At 33.3% G+C, this 14576-nt stretch overlaps 3 protein-coding genes across 9 annotated transcripts; 2 read left to right on the top strand and 1 right to left on the bottom strand.

Annotated features, from left to right (window-relative positions):
• Window positions 1-226: 226 nt before the first annotated feature.
• Window positions 227-4928, top strand: LOC126759927 (uncharacterized). 3 transcript variants are annotated; one of them, XM_050475121.1, is made up of 6 exons: window positions 227-1223; window positions 1308-2065; window positions 2255-2510; window positions 2575-2693; window positions 2888-3113; window positions 3197-4928. In XM_050475121.1, exons 1-6 carry the CDS (start codon window positions 657-659, stop codon window positions 4385-4387), a joined length of 3117 nt encoding a protein of 1038 aa, XP_050331078.1. In that variant the 5' UTR covers window positions 227-656; the 3' UTR covers window positions 4388-4928. The 3 variants fall into 3 exon arrangements, with proteins under 3 accessions (XP_050331078.1, XP_050331077.1, XP_050331080.1); XM_050475120.1 differs by having other exon boundaries at window positions 228-1223; window positions 2575-2732; XM_050475123.1 differs by lacking the exons at window positions 2255-2510; window positions 2575-2693 and having other exon boundaries at window positions 228-1223.
• Window positions 4929-5505: 577 nt separating this feature from the next.
• On the top strand, window positions 5506-12923 carry LOC126760359 (uncharacterized). 5 transcript variants are annotated; one of them, XM_050475941.1, is made up of 5 exons: window positions 5506-5692; window positions 10992-11060; window positions 11157-12058; window positions 12127-12252; window positions 12313-12923. In XM_050475941.1, exons 1-5 carry the CDS (start codon window positions 5672-5674, stop codon window positions 12500-12502), a joined length of 1308 nt encoding a protein of 435 aa, XP_050331898.1. In that variant the 5' UTR covers window positions 5506-5671; the 3' UTR covers window positions 12503-12923. The 5 variants fall into 5 exon arrangements, with proteins under 5 accessions (XP_050331898.1, XP_050331901.1, XP_050331902.1 ...); XM_050475944.1 differs by having other exon boundaries at window positions 10992-11064; XM_050475945.1 differs by lacking the exon at window positions 10992-11060 and having other exon boundaries at window positions 5507-5692.
• LOC126760360 (zinc carboxypeptidase-like) lies at window positions 12868-14455 on the bottom strand. The gene is made up of 2 exons (XM_050475947.1): window positions 14101-14455; window positions 12868-14025 (listed from the first exon to the last, which is right to left on the bottom strand). The coding sequence occupies exons 1-2, from the start codon at window positions 14404-14406 to the stop codon at window positions 13027-13029; spliced, it is 1305 nt and encodes a 434-aa protein (XP_050331904.1). The 5' UTR covers window positions 14407-14455; the 3' UTR covers window positions 12868-13026.
• Between the last annotated feature and the right edge of the window lie 121 nt (window positions 14456-14576).

Genomic DNA, 14576 nt, shown 5'->3' with positions numbered 1-14576 from the left:
TAAACCAAAGATACAAATAGGTTTATACGAAAATATAAGTTAATTGTGAAATTTTACACTTATTCCTATACACAATGCCTATTAAAAATTGTAAACTAAAATATTGTACTGGCAACATTCTTTACATTGATGCAAAATTTTATATTCTGTATTTTCTCTATCATCCTTTTCGCGTTTCGTTTGTTGATGCACTTGGTAACACTTTCGACAAGCGTCAGAAAAACAACAAGAATAAAGAATTCGATTAAACCGTTTGTTTTGCACTGTGTTAAAAATAATGTACTATAACAACATAATTGTTTTATTTATTTAAGAAATTAAGTTTTCTTTAAATTAGACCAAGAACACATTCACTCGCGAAATCAAAGTTTTTGAATATACAATAATAAATTATTTACGACTAGAAAGACACAATTACAAAACAGAAGACGAAAGGTGAATAACAAAAACGTAACGTCGCAAACAAAACATAACCTCATCATTGTGGAAAAAGCGGGCAAAGCAAACGTCAAACATTAGCATTAGTGTCAGCACCTTCCTTTGCCTTTGTTGTAGGAAGTGTATCAGATAGATAATTTGGGAATTAATAAGCGGTTGCTCGAGCAAAACTTGCGAAAATTTCACCAAAAAGGAAGCAAAGTTTTCATCATATAAGAATGGAAGTGGATGATGCCTCTAGCCTGACAAGAGATGCGATATACGCTGAACGGGCAGAGTCTCCACGCTGGTTAGCAGAGAACGGCAGTTCTCGTACAGCCAGTCACATTGAGCAACGTAATGGTTCAAAGCCTGTTGAGAAAAGCGAAAACGTGGGGGATTCTTTTGAGATAGAATCACAGCCCGAAGAAGAAAATATGGAAATACATTCCGATGATAAAAACGAGGATGATTCACCTTATTTGGAGTCGGCATTAAAGTTAGAAGTATCCGGTACAGAGGATGAAGATAGTCGGGACGGTGGCTCCGCAGAACGTCAACAATCAATATTAAATACTCAAAATAGAGATATGAAAATGAATGCAATTAATATGTCACTCAAACGTAAACGGTACGAAATACACCATTCAGATTCAAACGAATGTTTGTTAGGATTTGATGAGCAAAGTGGAGAACCCAAGGTTATAAAGGCAGATTTAGAAACACTAATGAAAGTTACGATTATTGAACATGAAAATAAGGAAAGTCCAAATTTAATTTCCCGAACCATCAAAAAAATGAAGCAAGTATGTTTTCTCAACAGGTTTTTAATTAATTAATTTTAAAATTATTACGATCAAATATAATTGTAAAAAATATTTTTTCCCTAGAATTCAAATGCTTCTCCATCACGAACTTCACCAGGATTACAAGTATCTTCGAAAGATTCGTCATTGGTAAAGGTGTTTGTGGAAGAACAAGTTAAAAAAGAAGAAAAGTGTTCAGAAGAGCAATCGGAGCATATAGTGGCTGATAATGAAGAAACTGAAACCCATATTACGAAAAATATCAATGTGGTAACAAGTTCCGCAACCCCAAGTGGAATAGGTGTGACCAAAAAGCCATTATCCGCTCAAAATGATTTTTATAAAAAGCCCTTTGATTATGGTTGGAAACGTGAATTAGTATGGCGTGCCAATATAGAATCAAGTAAAGATAAAGCTGATGTGTACTTTATATCGCCTGGTGGTAAAAAATTGCGAACAAGGAGTGATATTTTGCCTTTACTCGAGGGTGATCTAACTATAGATCATTTCAGTTTTGCTCGAGAGCCTCTTGGTGTTGGGTCGGATTTCGAGACTGTGCGCAGTGCAAAGCCGTCTTCACGAGTTTCAGCAGCGGCGGCTACAATCGCTGCAGCTCCAACTCCTAATATTGGTAAACGAATTTCTAAACCTAAAGGCCCCAAAGGGGCAAGTCCGCCTCCTCAAGGATGGACACCAACGCGAGCGCTTAAAGTGAATAATGCTTTGCTCAGTGGTACTGCCTCGAGTAGATATATCACTAACTCGACTCCTGGTACACCTCCAAGTAGCCGGCATGCCAGTTCCAGTAGTGGAACAAGTCATAAAAGTAGTAAATTAAAGAAGTAAGTATTATTTTATTGAAATATAATATAATTATTTCTCGCTCTCGTTAGTATGTTTTTTGTAGCTGTTGTAGCTGTATGTAACAAAAATCCAATACTTTTATTTTTTGGTTGGATTAAGTAGCATTTGTTCATTTTTAAATATTTTACTGGCAATTTTCATTAGAAAGTTTGAATTCTGGTTTTAAGGGGATCTATCACTACAAATGTGACTGCAACATATCAGTCAAATGCAGGATCAGTAAATAATATCAAATCCATTTCAACACTTGAACCATGCACAATCAAATGCTCACGAGCAACGGGACATATTCCGCAACTAAAATGTGTAAAATGCCTCTGTCTATTTCATCATGAGTGTGTCGGATTAAACCGTTCAAATAGTGAATATCGTATTACTGGAGAAGGTATTTCTCAAACGAAGGGACGTGAATATATTTGTGAGGTGACGCTTTAATATTCATTCTCATATTTCTGTGAATTTCATTGATTTTTATCCCATATTATAGGCTTGTACATCCGTTCCAGAGATATCAACAAAAGTAGTAGCACGTAAGCCATCAAACGCTCGCCTTACACGTCCTGAAAATAAGTATCCTCAAACAATTGCCGTAGTAAAAGGAAAAAAGTATGTGATGGTTGCCAAACCAATTGCTCCCACAACTGAGTGAGTGTGCGAACGTATTGTGTCCCACAAGAAAAATTTTCTCCACTCCCATAATTAAGAAAGAAAACAAGAGCGAGAGCGAGCCAAATATTTTTATAATTAAAGCTAAAAGTTTAGTCTGAGATTAAATTTTGATATATTTCTTTTAATTACAGACATGTCAACGATATCGAAAATGATCTGAAACAAATTAATGAAAGCATCCGAAATAATCGTAAAACATCCACAGTTTCATTAGATGCACCTATTCAAACTCTCGTTATTTCACCCACCCAAACTACATCAGATCAATCAAACAAAGCGTTTGCCACAAATTTTTTTGCAAATGTATCTTTTGCTTATGACGCATTACTTTGCATTCTTAAGTACTTGAAAATTCACGTAAGTACATATATTAAAAAAAAAACTCAATGAACCCAAATATTATGAATTCAAATTATGTAGTTTCAACAATATTTCTACAGGAACGTCCACGTGCAGCTTCAGTGTGTAAACTGTGGAATCTTGCTGCAAAGGATACATCCTTATGGCAAACAGTTCGCATGAAAAACTCCAGAGTGAGTAGCTGGGCGGGATTTGCTGCTGCATTACGCCGAGGCGAAACAAGGCATTTGGATCTTAGAAAAATGTTGGTATCTAGCACGCGCGGTGAAGAAATGTGGCAAGAATTTTCTGAACATATTGGAACTGTCTTTTCATTAGAAATTATCGATTTATGTCGTTGCTCAGCCCGTATTGTTGAAGGTTTATTTCAAAGCAACAAAAACCTACGCATTTTAAATGCTGTTGCCATTAATGATGATTCTATAAATCTTGAACACATTGGAATGTTAATAAGACTTGAAGAGCTGCGTCTCCGCACATGTGAACCAGGTGTAATTACAGGCAACTTGCAATCCCTACAATCATTAAAAAAACTCAACCAGTTGTCTTTAACTGCGGTACGCGAGTTGGGTTCTAAAGGGGTCGAAGTTCTTGGTGAACTTTTGAATTTACGTTCTTTGGAATTAGGTGAATGCGGCGACTTTGATTCAACATTCGCAAAGGTTGTACTTCCCAAATTAAAAAATCTGCGCCGCTTACGTCTTGAAAATGGACAAGAAACAAGCTGTTGTACACTGGAAATATTAGACGCCGTCGCACAACTAAAAGAACTTGCACAACTTGAACTTGTTAACTTCGACATTAAAGCAGGATTTGATGAAAAATTACAACTTTGTACCAATCTTCGGAAGTTACTTATCATTCCGACATATATATCACAATCAGCGACCACGAATCACATAGTTTTGAATGCTGTCCAACAAGTGGCTTCTACATTGAAAGTGTTTACGTGGGGTGTGACGGTTGAACTGTTGCGCGTCACTGCTTTGTATGTTGATCAGTGCGAAGAATCAACTAAAAAAGAGAAACATCACTTTGATGAATGTATTCCGGTACTGAAACCAGTGCCAGGCGCACCTACCGCTGACGATGAAGATGATGAAGAAATGGAAAAGCCAAAAGAGGAGCCAGTGCCAAGCGATGTTCCACAAATTGAAATATTGCCGTTAGACAAAGTGGAATTCATTCTAGCAGACAATTTACCGAAAACTAAATTCACAATCGTAAAAGTACCGTATCATGCAACATGTAAACAACAACTTGTTGAATGAGCGCTTAACGAACAGAAGAAAAAGGTCGTTCTAAACTTTTATACGATTTAAAATAAGGTTTATTACATTAAAAAAAAAACAAGATTGAAAGTAGAGTCTTGTACTTCCGAACATCTGTATCTATATTCTTCTTTCACAGCATATTAAAAAGTTCGAACTGCAAAGCCAATTCATAATATTCTCGTGTACAGAATATGCAAAGTTATTTCTTTTTTATTTCATTTCAGTTTTAATTTGAAAGAGAGTTGTTAATATTTGGAAGAAGAAATATTTATATTGGCTTTAAAATGAACTGCGTATAACTACATTTAAGTTTGTGCTGCACTTAGCAATGAAATCTAGCTTGAAATTCCCACACACTACATTCACATACATACGTTTGCAGATTTAAGCTGCTAATGTTATTGTAGCTAAGCAAGCTCATCAGAATTAATATAATTATTAGCATTAATAACTTTAAAAATGAAGTTTTTAATATAAATATATAATAATATGAGTTGCAGATTTACAATCGCAATAAATTGTAGACGTAATCACAAAATCTCATGTTTTAATTTATGAATAACAGTTCGCGGTGAGTACTCAAATCTGTTTTTCTTTTCCCATAAAAACAATCAAATATAATTTATACCTATTACATACATACATATGTGTATGAGAGCTGATCCCATAACTTATTTCAAATTTATTTTCATAACAACGTATTTCCTAAATATATAATATGTAGATGTTGTTTAAAATTATTAAAAATTTTTGGTAAGTTCAGCCGACATATTCCAAAATCTGCTTGATGCATGACGACAACCCATAACCTCGAAGAACGTTAGGATATTTACATACAAATACATACATTAGTATTTTAAATAAATTTTCATAAAAAAAATTAGATCCTTCATAATATTAATAATCTAAAGTTAATTATTTTACTATTTATACTAGAAGTTGGTTATTAAATATTAACTGTTAAAGTGGCAGCCTTCACTAAAGTGTGGTGAATTTGTTTGGTTTTCAGAGCTCATTATAAAAGCATTTAATCTAGAGAGTAATTTTTATGTTACATGTTTGGGAGCGTGAAGTTGGAAGTAGAAGAATTGGTTGCTTTCTCAACGTATTCGAATTTAGTTTGTTGCCAACTTTCGTTCGGATCCGTAGCCAGTGTCGCTTAAAGTCATACTTATTTTGTAAAATGGAATTTTTAATTTGATTTCAAATCGGAATAGAAAAAAAATTTAATATTATAATAAACATACATTCGTTTTTATCATTAATAAATAGTTAATTATCATGGGTCAAATTAAAAGTGAGGTAAGCGTTTTTGCATATCGAAAATATTTATCAAATAAGAAATCAGTACATGTGGGTACATTTATATGTACATGATAAGGATTTAAAATACAGTTATTTTATCTGTGCTCAATTAAAGCTAATAAAAAACTCTTTAGAATGAAACCTTAAAAGATTTCAAAGGTGCATATGTTATACTTGTACATTCGTACATACAGAAGTTCCGATCTACATATGTAAGTAGATAGATATGTATATACCAGAAGCCATCACTGCCGGTAACAGATTTTCGCATATGAAAACGATCTTAGTTTTGTTCCATAATAGATCCCGGTCGCATTCATTGGTTGGATACGTTACGGTTGGTGACTACGAGTTAGTTTAGCTGAAGCCAAAGTTTTCTGTATTTCTGTTTATGACAGATGGTGTGTTTTTCAGTTCACCATCAATTTACCTTCATTACCACGATCATGTGAATGTATTCGTAAAATCATTCTTACATTCGTATGTATGTAAATATTTTCTTTCATAAGGAAACACTTGTTTATACTGTTATTCCACTTAAGTAAGTCCAAATACATACATACATACCTAGGTATGTAAGAAGTATGCTTTAATAAATGATTGTGTTAAGGGTGTTTCTGGGGTACATCTATGTATATAAATGAAAGTATGTAAAAATAAGGCATATTTTCTCCAAAGCTAATTAACAAAGTCAAGAAAATCGTGGACGTTTCAAATCATTTTTGACACCAAGTAATTTTTTTGTGTTCATGCACAATCAGCGATTTTCCTCCAAGAGTAAGTGTAAGAAAAGATATACTACTCTTTTCCTATGGAAAAACTTTTCGACCACATAAAAATTTAATTGTCATGTACTTATGTACGTACCACACGCATATAAATAAAAAAAAATACTATAATATAAGTATGTAAAAGTATGATAGTGACTGTTGGAAAAGAGAATGCAAACTATTCTTGATCTTTCTTATTTTACGTCGCCAATGATCTTTCCGTTAGTTGAAGCTTTGTTTATGATAAATGAAAAAAAAACTTTTCTGTTCGAAATAAGCTTATAATTAGCATGACAAGAGTTAGAAATTATTGTGAGTATAACAACTAACATATAGTATGTAGTAGAAATTTCACTATGCTCCTAAATCGTTTGCAAAACAAAGAAGCAAAAAAAATTCCACATATTCATATAAACGTATTGTCAATGGCAAACGCCACGATCAAAACCAAGTTAGAGTACAAGATCGTGCCACTGAATAGCGAGGTAAACAAACAATGCCAAGACTTGTGGCAATTGTAAGCCGCAGTGCTTCGCGTTAGTATTGATGCTGTTAATGGCAAAGCCAACACAGGTTCCACCAAAGCAGAAACTGGTATATCGGCCTACGAAAAAGAAAAGACGGAAAGTTAATTTACTTCTTTTCATGCTGAAAAATGAAATGGTGAAAAAGTAAATAATGTGGGTACAAACTTGCGTGTACGATAAACTTGGGTACATACTTAGTTTTTATAAGAAATACATACATACATACATATATATACATATATATATATACTGAAGGAGTTCAATCACCTCTGAACTATTTTAATAACATATGTACATAGGCAAATGATATGCATTATTTGAACTTGTATTATTTAAACTTGTTACTAAAGTGATTTATAAACAATATTAACTTCCCATAACTTGCAGACGTACTGGCAAAAAATGACAGTGATATATTGCGCCTTTTTCATATAAAATTCAGTATATTATGTATACTGTAACGACCGTACCGTTAATTTTGTTGAAATTATTATTCGTCCATGACCTATAAAAAATGTAAACTAAAACAAAACATAAAAAACAAAACACGAGATCATCGAAAATAAGAAAGTAGGAACATGAAACGTGACAGAGTTTGTTAACATTGCAATTACCTAAGCCCGTGACAACACATTTTTATAATTTGTGAACCGGAATTCTGTCTCCAAATTTTATTCCAAGCTTTGATGTACACTCAGATTTGATTAGTCACCTATTAATTCTGTTTATTTGACTTTTCCAAAAATAGTAAAACAAATTGTACATTCCTACATATTTCTTTGAACCCAAATTTAACTCAACTGTGTATTTAGATAATATTTCTTATCAGATGTACTAAGGCAACATAAATTCACTAATGATATACATAAGTATTATGGAATCAATTCAATGTGCGATGTCAATTCCTATACACCAATTAAACAAAATCTCATTCATATCTACTTGTATATATCTACATACATATATTCTGTTCCATGTGGTAATGTGTTCATATGTACATACATATGTATCCGTTACATGAATATAGTTTCAAAAGCAACGAAAGTAAAACTAAATGGCTTTGGTGAATGCTTGTTTGAAGCTCTCATTATTCCTCTACAAAAGTACTGTTTCGAAAATATTTTCACATCTAATTAAAGCAAACTGAAACGTTAGTTTCACTCCACAACAGCTACCGTCGGATGCAGCAACAGCCAAATGTTGAACATTTTGTGAATGCAGTGTTAACGCTCAACAGTTAGCCCAGACAAAGACCTCCACTACTATACACTAGGACCATAATGGTTACGGAATCTCTAATTTTAGGGTGTCGTTCGTTTAACGCAACTACATAAGTCAAATACAAATAAACACTACTCATGAGTTTTCGGACTTCGCAAGCTTATCATATACATATACCTATAATTAATATATGTATGTATATTCACGTTCAAACTATTATATTTTTATCAAGAAATGTAGTAATAATGTTTAATTAAAATCACGTACTTTTATGGATTGATATATAGTATATGCATATATATAATACATAGAATGTACACCTCCAAAGCTAATTTAGCCTTCATTATTAAAGAGAATTTCGAAATAATATTCAGGTACTTCATATACATACACAGATATACTATAAACAATTATTTATACTCTTTTTACTCATTGTCACCTTATCGCAAATTAGAAACTTATCAAATATGACTGTGTTTGTATTTTTGTTTTTATAGTTCTACCGATAACAAAAGTGTTCAATAAATGAATTGTTGGTAAGCAAGTTAAAATTCGAGGAAAAAGCAAATACATATGTGTACGAGAAATGTAATTTTTCCGAAAGTACATCCACATATGTACCTGTGCACCTACATACATACTGGTTTGACGGTGAATTTGCACAACTTTATCTAAAAAAGCCTGTGCAATTTAAAATGAAAAAATGTACCGAGCGAGTTGATAAGATATTGACATATTTCGAACATGGAAGTTCGTGCAGTTGTAATTATTATTGACGAATAGAGCAATTATGGCAAGTGGTACATATGAGTCATTCTAAAATTTCGTCAATAAGCCTCTTTTATTTGGGAAAAACTTTGCCAAACGAGATAACTGCCTAATTCTGTTATACATACTTTTATATTTATATTCGGTAGCCTATTACAAGGTTTTGAAAGGAGTTTTGTACCAAATAGTAATGATCATAAAATAGTAAAGGTAATTTGCATATAAATGCAATAACTAAAATTGTAACAATATTTAAAAACATCATTACACATTTCGCAAGATAATCTCGTTGTTTATACATACATGTATGTATATAATATAATACATACATACATACATGTATCTAATATAAACATATGACAAAGTTTATTTTCAGACATTTTTCTCATATGTACGATAAAAGATTTGACAATATTTAAAAGTCTTACACAGCATATCATACTTTTTCTGGAAGCACCGAACATATATACTATATATGTATGTTGTTTTTGATTTTGGCATATACAGGTATTTGACCGGGATTATTGCCAGTGTACTTTCAATGTCAATTACTCAAAAATAAATATTTATATGTCTATATATCGAAAATTCCATAAACAAACTGAAAAGATTATTGCTAAAACACATTACCGTCATAACAAGTCCCAGCATTTAGGTCGGTAGGCGAGACAAAATAGGCGGCAATATTTAAAAATGCGCCTCCAGTGTTACTGGAGTGACCGCTAAATGAATTGCAATATAACCTTCCATCACAATCGACAAATGGAGTAATATATTTCAATTTTAAGTATTTATGGTAATATTTTCTTAATATCATACAATCATTACGGAATATGTTCGGCAGCTGGCAGAAATATGAAAACAGGCTAATTAATATAGCTTTGGTTAAATGCGAAAACAATATGCTTTTTGAGTCGAATGTTTTGAATTCAATATGAAATTTCATTTAACATACTTAGATGGTAAAATTTATCGAAGTAGGAAGGTATGTATGTACTTACATACATATATTTTTTCAAAAGGTCACATTAGCAAAACATCTATGAAGTTAAATCAAATCAATTATTAATAGAAAACATTAAATATATTTATCAATAAGAAATAATGATAATTCCTTCGTTATCGTTGTATGTAAGCGAATTGCATAATAGTGTATAAATAATGCTATCAAAACGGAGTCCTGTGCAAACTCAACACACAGTCAATCAAATTAAGTATAAAATTGCCGACAAACTAATAAGACATATGTATGTACGTAATAATATTAGAGCGGGTTGACTTATAGGAAGCCAAAAAAACGGAAAAATCGTGTATACAATAAATCTTCGACTCATTCTGAACAACCAGACTATTCTGCAAAATGACGAGTTCTTAGCTTTTTAATTGAAAGCATTATACTAAAAAAAAATAATAATAGGTTATATGGGAGATATGTATGTATATGATACAGTTGACTTCTTCGTCATTTATATTTCCTTAAAGGTAAACTTTGCTTTAAAAATCGCTGACTTGAAACTGGGTTTAGACACATAGTCTCTTAGGCAAAGTTGTTGTTGTTGAATGATCCCTCATACGCGATTGTATAGAAAGAAAATCGACCCGATCGAATGTTTGTACTCGTATGCGGAACCTGTGCGTGTTGGGACATATAAATTTTCGACGTTTGCGTATAACTTACTTGTTATTTAATCACAAAAGCTTTCGTAAAGAACCAATAATTATCAGTCAAAATAATTCCATCAAATGGAAGGTAGATACGATAGCAAATATTTATGTATTTTAAGATACTGAAAGGAAATGTAATCATGGGTGCAATGGGAACACACATACAATATATTCTTATGTATGTGTGCACATAGATATAATTGCAGTTTAGAAAAAAGCCCTCATTTTATCCCCACAAATAAATTGTAGGCAGGTATTTAGAAATCAAAAGTCGAATGGATGTGTGCAATTTCTTTCAAGCCTAATGTATACATAGCCTTATTTTGTTAATATTTTTCTTTGCAGGGCAGATTTTTTGATAAATTTTTTGCCGTGATATATGCATGTGCATGTGCGCACACTTTTTATGATTTGGCAAGTAATAATAAGAAAAAGGAATCTTTTGAGACTTAGTGCGATACAAAAACACAATCATAATCACCTACATATTTCTTATTTTATCACTTTCAGAAAATTGATCCGTTGATCCGCATTCAAGAAGAAATAAAAGAAGTTGTACGTCGCGAAGAAGAACATCGCCAACTTATCACCGGTAGCTCCCTCATATCAACAGACGAATACGAAATGCACAATGAAAATGACATTACTAATGATAATAACGGTCATAATGACAATGATAGCTCTAATAGCCTATCAATCAGTCCCTTACCACATTCGTCTTTGAATAACGGCGAAGATTCCTTATCACATGGTAAAAATAGCATTAATAGTAAAGAATGTATTGACGAGGACTCAGGAATATCAGCGTCGCCAAGTCCAATAAATGGCATCTCAGCTACTCCTCTTTACATAGAACCGATGAAGCCGTCAAAAGAACAACGTTATATTGGTCCGAATTTCTATACAATTACACCAGAACCACCCCGTCAGATGATGATCGCGGGCACGGTTCCGGTTACACCCCCAGTTCTTAATAGACAACGTATCTTTGCTTTTAATCCTGCAAACAAAGGGGTCATGCAGCGCTTTATAGCTTCTCGAGGAAAATTACAACCAAGCAACAATAATACAACAGCAAATCAAATTATATTAAATCCAAAAACCGCAAATGTTTTGCTTAACAATAATATTTCCACATCATCTATCACGCCACCAACAGTTGTGTCAAGTGCATTACACCCAGCAATGACGCCTGAAGCCCTGACTCCTCCTATAATCATACCAACGGTTACTATGACTCCACCACAAATCGAACGAGATGCAGAAGGTAGAGTAATTCGGCGAGGTTACGTACCAGCGGAGGTGAAGATCCAGAAAGAGATAAAGGACTTACAAGCTCGTGAGCATGAACTGAAAAAGCGCAACAAATTTCGACAATCTACATCCGATTTACTAGAGTCAATTGAAAACGAGTAAGTCACCTAATTTATTTTAAGACGTTTTTATTTCATAATTTAAACAAACACATATATATTCACAGCAATGAACAAACAGATGACGAAGATTCCGAAGTAGAACATTGTCTTGGACCTAGACAACTGCGTTCAGCGAAGTCTGTCACTGAAATCTCCTACTCTACATCATTAAATAATAGCATCTCTCCCAGGTAGGCAAGAATACACACATTCTATTGTATAACCAATTAAAAAAATAAACCTTTTATTAGAGCAACTCCTAGTCCTGATTACGATTTGAAAAAGAATGGAGGTGGCACAATGCGCCCCGCTATGTCATTGGCACAGTTGTGTGATCTACCGCCTGAGGAGGCGCCCTCTTCGCACCGGCTCATAGTGGAATGGGAAAATCGTATACAAATGAATGCTGTGCGCAACACCACAGTGCCAAATGAAGACTAGATTCTAATAAATTAGAAAAACAAATTAGCAAACACAGATTAAATGTAAACATATTTATGTATGCTGGGAATAATTATGTATGTACATAAAAACTTTTGACTAAACAAAATTCACAATTACCAAACAAAGTAACATAGCTGGAATTTGTTACCAATATCTTTGTGGAAAAGTATTATATTATGTACATACGTATGTATATGTTACGAGTATTTTACTATTAATCTTTAGGCATTAAAATATCATAGGGAGATTCCACGAAACGAGGGTTGAGTTCGAAATCACTCTATGATGACGAAAGCTAAATATTTTTAAATCTTTATGGTATTTATCTTTGTTAAAACGAAATGAAAGTTATAAAAAGCAACTTGTTAATGATCGAAGTAAATCAGAATATATTTATTGCATTTAAGAAACATATAAATTCTAGCGTATCAATCGCTAATTTACAAAATTCGATTTTAATAAAACAGTGAGTATTGAAATATTTATATGTGTATGTATGTATATGTATGTGCGCTATAATTTCACGAATAATATCCTCTTGATTCAGACTCTTCTATTATGGTCATTATTGCTGCGAATGTCTCCTGCGCAGTAGATTCGATTTCTGCAGCCGGAAGGATAAATAAGTCCTTACTGTCGGGCGGTCCACGCAATTCAAATGAAAAAGTTAAGGGAATTTTCAGTTCGCCATGGGCCCAATCTTTTGAACCACCACTCGATGGATATATGACCTCATAAATGCTACCACTTTTGTAAGTGCGCCCGGATACTTGTTTTATCTTTTCACTAGCTTTCCTTCCAATCGCTGAAAGATCATCATAATTCTCTACGTGATCTGCTGTATGTCCATAAGGGAACATAATCATTTGAGAATATGAATGTAACGAAATAAAAGTTTTTATATTGTCAACTGTCAAATTTTCTTGAAGAAATTTTATCATTTGTTTGGTTTCCGTTTCACTCGCTGCCGAAGGTCCTGAATAATCATAACGACAAGGATCGCCACTAGATCCAGTAGAATTCCAATGGAATGGAAAATTTCTATTTAAATCTACACCACGACAAATCCCAAAGAGCTCGCGGTTTTTACGCCACATGCGATCACCTTCGAATGTATACTTATAACCATCTGTATTGACAACAGGGAGGATAATCCAGTTGTAGTTTTCTGCAAGTCTTTGAACTTCCGTGTCATTTGATGAAAGAAGCTCATTGATGATATAATTTGCTGTTGCAGGTGCTATCCACTCGCGTGCATGAATACCACTTTCAATGAATATTGTTGTAGCGTTGTCCTTTTTGTTTTTCTTGAGATTAATGCCTTTGATTGGTATACCCTGGGCGCTTTCTCCAATATTTATAATTGCCAAATCGTTGGGATGATCTTGGACCAAGAAATTCATCCATGAATAAATAGTTTCAAGATGAAAATAATGTTTCCAGTCCATACTTTTTGGATCAATATCTTTTGAAAGAACTTCTGCGAGGTTTCGATCAATGATTTCTTGAAAATTGTAACTCTATTCAGTATAATTAAAAAATCTAAATAAATATACCAAAACAAAGTTGAGTCTATTATTTCTTTGACTTCTTACCAACACATCATACTTAATATCGTAAGTTTGTAGTAAATCGGCAAAATCGGCGACTTTATGCGCAGCTACCATGATAGTTAATTTTTGTTTTGGGTGCCGTGCATGACCAAAAAATGTACAACTGTCACTCTTTTCCTCCAACTGTTGGAATAAAGCAACGTGTTGTTGCATAGATAATTCCACATGATAAACGCGATAGTAGTCATATCGCGCGATATCAGAAGTCCATACCAACCGAAACGAATTTATTCCGAAGAGACACACAAAAAGTATACAGAAGCTGCTTAAATAATCTTTAGGAGGCATTTTCTAAATTCATCTGCAATATGAGCAACGCTGTATAAAACTGATCAGATTAGAACGCCCCTATAAGGCAAAGACCAGTTGTCTATTTCAACATATTTGTATATATGTATGTATGTATGTATGTACGTAACAAAAGTTGGTATAATTTTGCTATGTACATACATAGGAAT

This window comes from Bactrocera neohumeralis, chromosome 5 (assembly GCF_024586455.1).
Source record: "Bactrocera neohumeralis isolate Rockhampton chromosome 5, APGP_CSIRO_Bneo_wtdbg2-racon-allhic-juicebox.fasta_v2, whole genome shotgun sequence".
Classification (NCBI taxonomy): domain Eukaryota; kingdom Metazoa; phylum Arthropoda; class Insecta; order Diptera; family Tephritidae; genus Bactrocera; species Bactrocera neohumeralis.
This window is presented reverse-complemented; position numbering and strand designations above follow the sequence as displayed.

Coding starts and splice junctions, on each gene's coding strand:
- LOC126759927 (XM_050475120.1), top strand. CDS start 657: ATGGAAGTGGATGATGCCTCTAGCCTGACAAGAGATGCGATATACGCT. Junction 2,511..2,574: donor GACGTGAATATATTTGTGAG/GTGACGCTTTAA, acceptor CCCATATTATAG/GCTTGTACATCCGTTCCAGA. Junction 2,733..2,887: donor CCAATTGCTCCCACAACTGA/GTGAGTGTGCGA, acceptor TTTTAATTACAG/ACATGTCAACGATATCGAAA.
- LOC126760359 (XM_050475941.1), top strand. CDS start 5,672: ATGGGTCAAATTAAAAGTGAG. Junction 5,693..10,991: donor TGGGTCAAATTAAAAGTGAG/GTAAGCGTTTTT, acceptor TTTTCTTTGCAG/GGCAGATTTTTTGATAAATT. Junction 12,059..12,126: donor CTAGAGTCAATTGAAAACGA/GTAAGTCACCTA, acceptor ATATATTCACAG/CAATGAACAAACAGATGACG.
- LOC126760360 (XM_050475947.1), bottom strand. CDS start 14,406: ATGCCTCCTAAAGATTATTTAAGCAGCTTCTGTATACTTTTTGTGTGT. Junction 14,026..14,100: donor ATATTAAGTATGATGTGTTG/GTAAGAAGTCAA, acceptor TATACTGAATAG/AGTTACAATTTTCAAGAAAT.